Genomic DNA, 14,030 nt, shown 5'->3' on the forward strand with positions numbered 1-14,030 from the left:
GTATATAGTTTAATTACTATATATATATATATATATATATACATATATAGAATGACTTCAAATTGTAACATGAAACTACAGATGTTTATCTTAAATAGCTGTAAACTTATAATAGTACACATCTATTTATACTTAAATTTTATTGTCCTTTGAACTGTGTCTAACCACTATTCACCCCATTATAAGTCATAAATCACTGGCGAATGTACAGCACACATTATGCTGTCGAGTTACGCTACCCTACACTCAAGCATACCTCTTGCAGAATTTCTATTATTTTTTACCTAATCTAACTTAAAAAGTTCCTATTTTTCATTTTAGTTATTTTTAAAATAACAAATAAAGAATACACACATAAAAATCAAAGTTATAAAGTACTTACCTGGATGACACTTAACCCAACTTTTGTATAGTAATGGTACTACTGCATGAAATAATTTTTCATTTAATTAAATAATGCTCTAAAGAACACAAAATAATAACATGCAAAAAGCAGAATATGTCCCTATCACAATTTTTCTGGCTTTCTAACTATGCGATAAAAGTCATTTGAAATTTGGCTAAGCTCGTCGATATGTTTCCTGCAGGAATAAAAGTTGAACTGGAAGCTAAATGTCTGTTTGTACAATCATTAAATTGTAATCAATAACTTTATGAGCTGTATTAGCCACAGATAACATTAATTTTTCCTGTCGTATCTTAATTGCAATCATAATATCAAAATATTGTAATTTTAAAGAAATTAATGTACTCCAAGGTAAGGGTGCTAATATTATTGGTAGATAGATAAGTAACATGTTTATTTGAAAAACCTGATTATTCTATTATTAAGATATGTCAGTTTTAATATTTACCTTTTTTTTTGTAAGTAAAAAGTTAAAATTGCTTGTTTGTTGTTTATTGTCGTTTATATCAATTGTAGTGTTGTTTCATGTTTTTTGGACTCTTAATGAGTGTGCATTTCAACCTCTTGAAAGTATTACTTGTGTAAAAGTCGATCCTTAAATTAGAGGCTAAAAAGTTGGTCACAAAAATTTGACAATTACATGAGTATATATGGTAATCAAAGAATTGTCATTTTAATTTTTTATCATAATTTTTGATTAATTCAAGGTTTTTTCAGCTTAATTCTTTAGTGTCATAGCTCATGAACATAAACAACTAGTTGAAATTAGTGTTTCTGATTATTACTGTTTTTGGTTATCCAAATTTTGTGAGAATAGTCAATTAGTTAAATGTAATTGATTAGTAAGCCCAGTGATTAATCAGTTGGCAAATTCCACTAATCACCCAGGTTTATGTTAAATCACTAAAATGGAACCCTAGTTTTAGTAGCATACATGTGCAAACATACATACATACACATACCAATTTCTCCTACTCCACAGTATCAAACTTTTATAAATAAACATTTTTATGTGATAGTGTCTGTGGATTAAATGACATACTATAAAAACTGCATGGACCATTTTTCATAGAAACACAAAAAGCATCAGAATTGCTTGTAAAATGTTGGACAGCTTCAAAATATAGGATGTAATGTGCCAGATATAACCTTATGGAGCAAGCATTTACAAGATGAAACCCTTTTTAAACCTCATGTATTTTGCTTTACAAGTCTATTAACTATATATATATATATATAGCAAAATGAGTATGATTAATAATTCAGTATAAAGTCAGCTTCACTGTATAAGTATGTAATTAAGGTAATTCTCTAAAGTTGATAATGCTGAGTTAACTTCAGCAAAATGGTGTGTGTATTCATTATTTTGTTTAATAAACTTGATGATATATGACATTTAAAATTGTAGTTAAGGTGTATTCTGCCGTCTCTTAGGAAAATTAATTGCAATTTCTGAGGGAAAAATATGCAGTGTTTAAAAATAGGTTTAAATAAAACACAGTTTGCAGTTACAAAAAACGTCATTTGTTAAATAAAAAAAACTGCAATTACTGAAATCAAATTTACAAAATCTTAATTTGTTAACATGCAGTTACGTGACAAAACTGAAGTTTGTTAACATGCAGTTATGTGACAAAACTGAAGTTTGTTAACATGCAGTTACGTGACAAAACTGAAGTTTGTTGACATGCAGTTACGTGACAAAACTGAAGTTTCTTGACATGCAGTTACTTGACAAAAACTGTAGTTTGTTGACATGCAGTTACTTGACAAAAACTGCTGTTATTTTAAAGTACAGTTATTTGACAAGATGTGCAGATTGTGGGTATTAAATCAATATGCTTGGTTGAATGGTATGTATACACGTATCATGTGAAGCACAAAATAAATAGCTGTCAATATTTTGGTTCACAATGAAGAATCCAATTTATGGCTTTCTATGCTGTAATTAAGTAATGATTTTATATTTATGACATATATTATAACAGATAAATTTGTTTTTTATAATCTTAACTTAGTCTGTTTCACCTAACCAGTTTTCTTTAAGTTTTGATACATAACTGTTTAAATTTTGAAGTGTGTTTACACAAAATATTTATTCTATTTTAATGTTTATTTTCCTGGCTTGTATATACTAAAAATCAAGCCAAAATTTTCATTTTCTAGAAGAGAATAAAAGTTTTTTGCACAACTAGCTGTTTAATTTTACAGGATCTATTATACTTGAGTAAGGAAGCACGTAAATGTATATGTGTAGAGCTAAAGACAAATGAGAAATTAGAATTTAGGTCATCTCTCAATCCTTATATATTATTATCACTATGTGTAAAGTAAGTTATAAAAACCTTTAAGATAATTTTAGGACAATAAACTTTGGCCAAACTGTCATATAGGCTGTCCATTCTTAAAAACAAAATCACAGTAGTTCAAAGATATAGAAAATCATAAAATAGAATGAGTTAGTTTTAATATGAGAAACTGATTGCTAGTGATGACTTAAAAATGATTTACTGTTGAATATTTTTCATCTTTTTAAAAAAACTAATACACATAATTAACTCTGCTTTCGTAGGTAATATTGATCCTTTTTATTTTGAGTATTGATTGGAAATCTTGTCAGTTTTTTGTCCTGGTTATTGTTGGATGTTTTATATTATTTTTCTTCTTGCTGTTTAAGCTCGAGTTTTTCTTCTACTGGGCTCCATTTGTTTATTCATACTTTCTTTTTTTCTTAGCTTTGTACTTCTGGTTAAAAACTATTAAGCCATGGTAAGACTTAATTATTTGTTTATTTAAAAACACTCCCCAAATAGAAACTAAAAATTCGTAAAAAAAATAATAATCAGAGCACTAAAAATGATAATCTTAAAAGATAAAGTGATAAAAACTTAGAATCCAAAATAGAAGGTCAGTTACTACCATTTCTTTTTAACTAAGCAAAAGCACATCTGTTCTTGTCACATGAATGCCAACAAAAAGACACTACATAGTTCATAATTTTGATTTCCACCTGAGGAAAAACTATATATAAACCTAAACATTTTCTCTCATTAGAGTTTAGAAACAAGCAAAAGCAGTCCATTAAAGCCAAAAACTCTGTTACCTTTGGATTTTTTGCTCTTGTCTTTGGGATCATTCATCATTCGTTATTTAGTATCTGTAATTTCATGCATATAAGCAGGGGGAGTTCTGGCAAACCCCCTGTTTTTGTAATGTAAAAAAATTATGTTTATATAGTTATAGCACAGTTGCTTATGGTATTTAACGTTTTCTACATAGTTACATTTTTCTGATGATGCAGTAGCATTTTTGGCTTGAAATAGTTGCATGCAGTGGCTTCTGTAATGAGAATCCTGAAAAAGTATTGCTATTGTCAGGTTGTGTAGGCAGGATTCTTTACAGTAGGTGTCTGTGACTTGTTGGCATTAAATTTCAACAATGAACAAAAAAAACAACAGTCCACTCGTTTCAAAATATTATACCAAACAAGTCAAATGTACATACAAATGTTTTACCTTTTCATTAGATGTTTGTGGATTTTATGTGAACAACCATGCAATTGTTTAAGCTATATTTCATGTGAAATTGCTTCTAGATTTTATTTCTTAGCACCTGTTTTTTACATATTTTCTAGGGGCCTTGGGTTATATTTTGATTTTACAAATTAGAAACCGCTTTCAAACATTCTGTGGATGGACCTGAATTTCCATCTGGAAATGTGACCTTTATAAAAGGTGTAGGGTGTTTCTCTAAATTCTCTTCTGACAAAAAAAAAGTAACAATTTATTATTCTTGAAAAATAGATAATTTTGTAGCATCTTTTTTAAGAAATACTTGACCAAACCTGAATTTTCTGTGGGTGTTTGTTTTACCTGGGGAGCTTTAGATCTTTCTTCATCACTTTTATAAAGAACCATACGACCATTTGATTCTAGTTGTACTGATGACTCATCAGTGATTTTTTATTATCAGCAGTAACTCTGACAAGTTTCTCACAGAATGTTTTTCGCTATTTATTGGTTTGTTGGTTGTTTGGTATTTTTTGGCGCAAAGCAACTAGGCTATCTGTACAAAACAGCTGGTACAAAAACAAAAAGTAAAACTCTATGAAAAGCAAAAAGAAATCAATTTGAAAGCTAAAAAAAACCTAAAATCAGGTTAAAAACTCAACTAGACATAAAAAGGCCAATGGCCCATAAAAGACTAAAAACACAATCAAGCTGGATAGTGTCATCATTGCCTATCCAATGTGAGGCGTAAATCTCGAGAAAAAATGTCTAAAATGGTGCCGCCCTTCATAGTTATAGTGATGGCATGAAAGCAAAACGTGGGCAATTGTGACTTGAGTGTTACAAAGGCTACATATTGGTGGATCAGTCCCACATAAAATAAAATGATGAGTTAGAAAACTGTGGCCAATGCAAAGCCTACACAATACAACTACCTCCTTCCAATCCTTACAGAAACTAGATGGCCAAACAACAATAGTTGGTTTGATTTGGAAAAGCTTGTTAGACCATATATGGAACAGGCATGGCTGTGACAACACCAGAGCAGATGGATTTAGCTGTGGTGTCAGTAAGCTCGTTCCCATGAATACGGACATAGCTGGATAGCCAGAAAAACTGGATAGACAGAGGACAGAGAAGAGTGGGCCAATTGTTTCTGAATATCAATGAGAACAGGGTGAGAACTTGTGTGAAGCGATTCCAAGACCAGTAGAAAGCTAAGAGAGTCTGTGTAAGTAGTACAGTTAGTGTTCTGCTTTGCTTCTAAGTGTTCCAAGGCAAGAGAAATTGCCTACAACTCAGCAGTGAATACAGAAATTGTAAAGGGGATCCCGTGAGCAACCATCTAGCCACAACAAACCATGGCAGAGGCCAAAGAGTTACCTGATTTTGAACCATCTTTAAAGACAGGAACAGAAGAATGGTTCAAAAGATGCTCAGCAAAGAGAAGACGGTGCTTCCAATCAGGAGTAATCATCCTCCTCAGGTGACTCAAAGAAAGGTCACAAGTGGAGATGGTAAAGTGCCATGGCAGGATCAGCTGATCATCGGATTCAGCAACAGCATCCAACATAGACCCAATTCAGCCAACTGTGCCTGGATACAAAGTCCAAAAGAAGGAATGGCAGACCATTTATTTCCAAATGGCACAGCCCACCGAGGAAGGAAGACACAACTCCAGGTGCGATGCTGTGGTAAGGATCAAAGCTTGGTAGCATAAAGCAAGGAAAATTGCAAACATCTGAAATGAAGAGGAGGTTCATGTGAGTCAGTGTACAGGTGAAATGTAGAAAGCCCATGTGCAGTGTTGAAGCTCCAGATGATGTATAGGGTCCAACATCTTCAAGGCAGAGCCATTGTACAGATTGGAACATATGAGGGCATGATAGATATTCAGCATAGAACAATGATCTGCTCCCCAAGAAGTGGAAGAGAAGACATGGAGGATGTTCAGTGCCAGTGTGCACTTGACAAAAAGCAGCTTAACATGAGGAATAAAAGTAAACTTATGGTCAAAGATAACTTTGTCTCAGGAACCACGGGAAGAACACCACCATCAATATGGAGCTCAGGATCAAGGTGTAAACCCCGTTGGTGGCAAAAATTAATGTAAACGGTTTTAAGAGGAAAAAAAGATGAAACCGTTTGCTGTGGTCCACCCCAAAAAGCAAGTGAGAACAGTCTGAAGCTGCTGCTCAATAAACCTCATGTTTGATGACTGACAAGAAATGTGGAAGTTATCAACATAGAGGCTGTTGGCAACAGTAGGAAGAAGCTGTTTAGTGATAGCATTGATCTTTATACTGAAAAGAGTGACATTCAAGACGCAACCCTTCTATGCCTGCTGCCAGGCAGGAAACCACCATGGATGAGGATACTTTGGGAAACGTGCAGAGGTTTGGGAATTGGCTGAATAGCTGCTTGAATAATACAATTAGTCACTGCCTCCATTCAGTCATTAATAGATGGAAGACTAATGACAGCAGGATATACTTTTGAAAGCGCAGTGACAGAAAGTTAGTCAGCCTGTTCTTACTTCCACCATGGCAAACAGGTTAGGTGGCATTGACCATGGCCAATCTCCCTCAAATGATGGGAAAATTATCACTGCCCCGAGAAGGTGAATAGATGGATCAATAGCAGTAAGAAACTGACTGAGTGCATGAAAATTGGCAAATGAACCAGTATTGAAGAGAGAAAGATGAAGAAAGGAGATGACAGCTGGTCAGTAAGATAGTCAAGGTCATATTGGTCGTAAGTCTCTCCTGGAGACTGGTAACGAGAACAAACAGTGATGGTACGACCCACGGAGATACGGGTGGTTACAGCCTTCAGGGGTGTATCGTGTAACACGGGCATGGAGGGTATATGCTGTTCAACCAGCAGTACCACACCCCCATGAACTCGTTCATCAGACAACCTGTCATTCCTGTGCAAGGAAAACTGCCGAAAGGTGATAGTATCAGCAGGCTGAAAGAATGCTTCTTGCAAGGAGAGACACATGGGATGATGGAATCGATCAAGGCCTTAATGTCATCCAAATTAATATGGAAATCCTCAACAGTTCCACTGTACCAAAGGGGCGTTTTTATGTAGGAGGAGGAGAACTGGGTGAAAAACCGTTTTGTTTGTGACCATGACGTTTTTCTTTAGTAGAAAAAGGTCTATCGAACTCCATGGAATCTGTCCAAAGACGAATGAGCAGATCTCTATTGGAAGAAGGAGACTCCAGAGACTGGGTGCATGACCAAATAATGGTCATGCAACTCGGGGCTAAGGGGATTGACCCGAACTGTCACTGTAAGTGATAGTGGGGATAGAGACAGGAGTAGATGTAGGCTTGTCAGCTCGTGCATCAACAGAGGGTAAAAGACTTGACAAGGTGAGAGAAAGACTGGTGGAGGTATCAAAAGACCTGTCTGCACTCCCACTGTAGCAGTGGAATAGAGTGCAGCAGCATATGTCTGAGATGGAACAGGAGACAATGACTTCTGGGCCTCGGATACAAGATATTGTTTACAGTATGTAAGCATTGTACCTCTTTTCTCCACCCACTTTAGGCAAGAACAAATGTACAAGGGGTGCGAACCAACACAATTGATGCAGTGAGGGTCCATTTGACACTTGTATGTGTCATGGTCTTTGCCACCACAATGAGCACACGTCAGAGAACCACGACAAGATGCCTTTGAAAGTCTGAACTTCTGACACTGGAAACATCTGAAAGGGTTAGGAATATAAGGCCATACTTTACAGTTCAGATAACCTTCCTTAACAGTGGCAGGTGGACGTGGAGATGTAAACGTCAGTATAAGAACATTGGTAAGCAGCATAATTCCTTCTTTATGAGTGGAGATATGTTGCACAGCAGAAACTTTTTGGCTGTAGAAACTGGCGAGGATCTCTGACTCGGGGATGTTCTATAAATCCTTTTCAAGGATCACTCCTCGGGAGGAATTAAAAGTAGCATGGGGAGTAACGTCAATAGTTATATCCCCAATGGCCTTCGAATTCAGGAGAAGTTTGATGTGTTTTGATGTAGATGTTTCTGCCAAGGTGTCCCCAGAATGTAGCTTCTTAACTGACTTTGAAGAGCCAGCAAGCCCTTATAATCTCTTCCGAATGAAAAAGGGACACATTTGTCCTAAATGTTTATCAGATGTAGAATGTAAGGTCAGAAAACGAGGTACAGGAACAGATTGGGGTGGTGACTGCTGATCAGCCTTCTAAACGTTGCTGCTTTCCCATCAATGTGGGTTTTTAATATACTTTTTGTGGTCGCTTGGTGAGGGATCAATAAAAAATGAAGAAAATTCAGTTCCCATCTACAATGGAACCCTACGAGGGGACACACTACAATGACAATATAGCTATGTCAGGGTTTCGTGGGCACTATACCCAAACACCAGCATTATTCACAATGTCCACAATACCTGTTGAGAATGTTCAATACTGGTACTTAGTTGACTAGCCCAACAGGAGTAGCCAAATGACTCTGGGGAAGCTACTCGTCTACATGAATTCAAGGCCAAAGTGATGTGCTACAGATATAAACTGATCCTCAATGACACCCTTCAACCACCAGAATCCTCTTCACGGGACGCCACGTATAGCAAACAGGTGGGTGGATGTTCAAATCCCAAAGGAGGTAAACTGAAGATACAGAACCTTCCCTGGGAGATCTCACCACCACGTACAGAAATCCACCTCGAGGGGACCTATTTATTGCTCTAATAAACTGGAAAGGTTTCTGCTTCCAACCATGTGTTGTTCTTCCCACATTGATGGAACTTAGTAACACTATTAGGTTAAACTTCAAGACAAGTAATCGTTTCGAGTCATTGACAATTAGTTCTTTGTCTTTTAACATCGTGTTATTTATAAGATTCAAGTGTCTTTAGTTATTTTTCGAAGTTCTGTGTTTTCTTGGGTTGTTAAAAATCAATCCATTTCTTTTCAGTTTTGTGTTAAATTTTCCCAATGACTGCGTGTTTAGAATCTCTCCTTCAGATTTTAGTTTGTTTGTTTGAAGTTAAGCAAAAAGCTACACAGTGGGCTATATGTGCTCTGCCCACCACGGGTATCGAAACCCCATTTCTAGCGTTGTAAGTCCACAGACATACTGGGGGGCTCATATTTCAACGTATGGAGGATTTCCGAAGACTTGTAACTTGATAGTTCTGTGTCATGCGGATAGTGACAGTAGTTGATCCATTATTCAAGCCAAATACCTTCATTTTTCTCTTGTAAGAACCGCAGATATACAATATATACTTATGTACGTGTGATAGTTTGAGATTATACAGCCTATGGTGGACCTATTTGTATCTGAAATATCAAGGTCACTAAACAACAGATGTACGTGTGATAGTTTGAGATTATACAGCCTATGGTGGACCTATTTGTATCTGAAATATCAAGGTCACTAAACAACAGAAGCGTGACTCCAAATATTCTAATGAACAGCGCAAGTTGGTTATATGAAAATCATAACCGTATTTGTGTGTAAGACATTGTACGCATTAATTTACGGAACAGATTTTAAAAGGGATCATTAGAATCCTTCCAGCACTTGAAAACTTCCCCTACGACTGATACAGATGTATTTAATGATTATCTATAAATTTACATAATGTCACATTTAGCATCTTGAAACAAAAAGAACGCGTTGGATTTATATTTTATAGGCCTAAAGTTACTCTATTACGCTACATGAAAGTAGTTCAAAAAACAGCAATTTATTAAAACATTAGCATGAATTTTATTAAAGACACTTTTCTGTGCCATATTGAGAATTTTAATTCACTTTTTATAAGAGGGTGTTATTAAAAGTTGTATATGAAAAAGTACAATGTCAAAATAAATACTTGTATAACCTTTCACATTAGCTCTAATAATAGTTCGTATTTGGCAAACTATTTCATCACTAAACATAAATACCGTACCACCTGTAATTTTCGAGTACTCTGTTTTCTTCTGTTTGCTGCTAATGTATTGACAATTGTATACGAGCACTCCAAAGCAGGGAAATGTTATAAATAAGATTAACAAATACACAATAAATGACTTACTCCACGTATCTTATTTATTGCATTGCGAGTTTTCGGCTACATGAAATTGTGACCGCCCACTTTTCCCAAAAGGCCCAACTTGTAAGGGAATTTCAAAAAGGCATTCTAAAAATCGGTCAGCCTAAAGTGGCTTAAAAATGAACTAACCTGAGAGTTTCTGTAAACTTGGAATATATTTGTGTAGTTTTCTGGGTTGCTTATTTATTTCTATGGGTTAATTTCTTCAAAGGAGAGGATTTTTTAGTCGGTAATCTCATAATAACAGTTCTTACACATGAACGACAGCGGTAAACAAAAATCAAAATGATAATAAACGGCATGGCTTATTTCCATTTGTCTAACATGTGTGTACGACATCCATAACACGAACAATCGCTTCAATGACGGGGCCATTTTTGTTCTGTTTTAAGCACGAAAATGACGTCATGAGTGAAAAGTAGATCGAATTACAGAAATGAAATATTAGGTCGTTAAGAAATTAATGTCGCGTTTTGGAACGTAAGTGTTCAGCAAAGTTCGTTCAGGTGACTTTCCTTAATAACTGTGATGGCAGAGGCCGAGATGTTGGAATTTATATTGATGTTCTGAATACGCTTGTTGAGTCTAACCCAAAGCAACACACTCGTGAAATGGCCCTGAAATTGCATGTCTCTCATGAAACGATACATAAACATCCAAGGAATATGGGAAAATTCCATAAAGAAGGTGCTTGGGTGCCTCACGAACTCTCCGATGATAATCATTTCCAACGTGTGAACGTTGCTTCGCCTCTTCTGGCGTGTAATGCGCGTGAACCATTTTTGGACAGAATTGTCACTGGTGATTAAAAATGGATTCTTTATGCGAATATTAAACGCCAAAAACAATGACTCAGTCCTAAACAAAAACGGCTTCCCACCCCAAAACCTGGACTTCATCCGAAGAAAGTGATGCTTTGCATTTGGTGCGACATCAAAGGAATAATTCATTTCGAACTCCTCAATCCACAATGAACTATCAATGCAGAGATCTATAGTCAGCAAATGGAACGTTTAAAACAAGCCCTTTGCAGAAACGCCTTTCACTCGTCAATTGGAAAGGGGTTCTTCTTCTCCACAACAATGCACGTCCACATGTGGTGCGTTTGACGCAACACAAGATTATGGAGTTGGGTTGGGAAGTTCTCCCGCACCCACCAGATACTTCAGATATGGCACCATTAGATTACCATCTTTTTCGTTCGCTGCAACACCATCTTAATTGGAAAACATTTGCAAATGTGGAAGGTGTTAATGAGGACATCGAAATGTTTTTTTGCTTCAAAGCCGAGTGATTTCTTTAATCAAGGCGTTAATAACCTCATTGTACGATGGAAAAGCATCATGGATAAGAATGGAGACTATTTCATTTGATATATGTTTTGTTTTGATATACAAGTTCGGGTTTTTTCATCTAAAAAAAGCGACATTAATCTCTTGACGACGTAATATGTTCTTAATGAGTTTAACCAACAATAGTGCTTGATTGTACTATATTATAATTTACTTGCTGATGAGGTTTTTACGGTTTGTTTGTTTGTAGTTAAGCACAAAGCTACACAATGGGTTATCTGTGCTCTGCCCACTACGAGGATCGAAACCCGGTTTCTAGTGTTGTAAGTCTGCAGACATACCACTGGGGGGAGGGGCAGTTTTTACGGAGATATACTACTTGATGAGCTAAAATGGCAACTGCTTTTTCATGGAATCATTAAGAAATTTGTCACCTAAACTTCGTTTATGAAAAATCAGCAAAAGTTAATAAATAGAATAAAAGGGGGTCCCGATGATATTACTGACCCCGGGCTCTGGGCTGGCTCTTGACGTCCCTGAGGATATTGGGCAATACTCCAATTTGTGTAAAGATGTCGAAAATAGTGGCATTCATCAGTTGTTCAGGTGATATCTAAAACTAATGGTAATGAGTATGACCACCACGTGTGTAGTGCTGGTCGCCCTGAGGAAATGCGAGGTTTTTTGTGTGCTAAGGAACGTTATATTTGGTCTATCTGGAACATCATATTGAGTGAGTATAGTTTGAGCAGGACCCTGAAAGATTGGCAACTGAAAGTATCCAGGTACAGCAAGGGTATGTCTTTTTTAATACTTAAGCAACTATATTTGCTACCTGCTTTTAGTTGTATCGGAATTAAAAAATAATAATTTATTTAATTTCTATGCAGCTTTTGCATAATATTATTGTCCAGAAAGTCATTAAGGTTGCCTTGTTTTAATTGCTTTGTTTGTTTCTTCTCTATAGTAGATAATGTCTATTCTATCTGAAGGGATATTGCGATAACATACAGCATCTGTGTTGAAAGGACCAGTGACTAATATCATTTGCTAGATGAATTAACAATGTCTGTGTTACAATCAACCAATGCTGTAAGAACAAGTGTCATAAGGTGATACTGCCAACTGGACTAAGAAACCGAGTTTACCCGTGGAATTAAATATTGCTTTCTCAGTTCAGTTCTGCTAGGAGATCGTCAAGTAAAGACATTAGTTGGAGATCATTGTGTCTTAGTTCTACAGAAATCAATCCTGAGAGAGTAAAAGCTGTGGGACAAAACATAATCTAGTAGGATCATTAACTATAAATCAGTTTGCACAAGTATGCATGCTGTACCTTCTTTTTTACTTTATTATAGCAATAAAGATTTTGTTCTAATCTTTATTTCATTTTGCACCGACTCTTTTCGTAAGGGGTTTAATATTACTCGGTAATAAATATCTTGAGTGGATTTCCTGTTATCCAATGGACATAGATTGATGGATTAGGTAGGTTTAATACTTTGTTTCAACATTCGTATTTTAATTTCCACATGCGAATTTGGCTGTTCTTATATACAGTTTACTTATGTGTGAGCAAGCGGTATTAGATAGGTATTTTAACTTTACTCAGATTCACCAAAAACTATTAATAAGTAAAGAACTAAGTAAACAATGCCTTTATCATCAGTCTGCAGTAGGTATGTGTTGTAAAACGGTGCATAGCATAAAACTGGGATTATTGTAGTATCTTTCAAATGTCTTTAATCCTATCTAAAAGTAAAAGCTCATATTTCTATTTGTTTTAAATAAAGAATTATCTATTATTATTAATCTTTATTCGATTCACATGCGCCTTATTATAGTTAGTCATCACCACCCACTGCCAACTCTTGGTTACAAACGAATGGTGGGATTGATCGTCACTTTATAACGCCCCACATCTGAAAGGGCGAGCATATTTGGTGAGACGGGAATTCGAACCCTCGACCCTCTGATTGCGAATCAAGCACCCTAACCACCCGGCCAAAATTAAAAAAAAGAAATACAACTATCCACTTGTTAGTAAATGTTCGGCAGTGGCTTTGGAAAGTGTAACAATTTTTATGAAGTGAGTTGGTAATCTGGTGGTTCTGGATCTGACCAGGTTGACGGTATGGATAGTACAGTTCGTGGTTGACTGTAGGATAGAAAATATTTCATCAATTTCAGAGGTCGACGCCCCTAAGGAAGACAGAAAAAAATTAGTATTAGAGCGTGAAAGGGCGAGCATGTTTGGTGTGACGGGGATTCGAACCCGCGAACCTCAGATTGCGAGTCGAGCACCCTAACCACCTGGCTATGCTGGGCACGTGGTCAGAAAGTGCAGAGTATGGTCCTGGAAACGTGAAATGTTGACTCAAGCAAATGTTTCTTATTTAAACTGGAATAATGGGTAGTATTTTATTACTAATCTCCAGCACAGTATTGTTGCAATAACACAAATACATTACAAATTTATATCAACTGATTTTAAATAGTGCTAATATTAAATAAATTGTTACGACAGTGGAAGTCACGTGACGCTAGTAACATGTCATGAGATTCTAGAAGGATCATGTCTGTTCGTGGCAACTCTAGTCTTTTCTATGCACCCTCTATTCTTGTATATAAGCGCGCCAGACAATTGATCGGGACGAGAATAATTGCAGATTGAAGAGATAGAGACAGATAATCGAGTTAAGTCGTAAGTAAAGTGCGTGAATCGTTGTGAATT

The 14,030-nt window shown here is 36.0% G+C and overlaps 1 protein-coding gene across 1 annotated transcript in view; it reads left to right on the forward strand.

The window, feature by feature from the left end:
- LOC106460489 overlaps window positions 1–12,570 on the forward strand; it is a 45,024-nt gene extending 32,454 nt beyond the window's left edge. Inside the window, exon 14 of the mRNA XM_022387237.1 lies at window positions 12,264–12,570. Coding sequence (XP_022242945.1) covers window positions 12,264–12,270 — 7 coding nt within the window. The 3' untranslated portion in view covers window positions 12,271–12,570. The remainder of the gene's footprint in view (window positions 1–12,263) is intronic.
- The last annotated feature ends 1,460 nt before the right edge of the window (window positions 12,571–14,030 follow it).

The sequence above is a fragment of the Limulus polyphemus genome, unplaced genomic scaffold, assembly GCF_000517525.1.
Source record: "Limulus polyphemus unplaced genomic scaffold, Limulus_polyphemus-2.1.2 Scaffold780, whole genome shotgun sequence".
Lineage (NCBI taxonomy): Eukaryota > Metazoa > Arthropoda > Merostomata > Xiphosura > Limulidae > Limulus > Limulus polyphemus.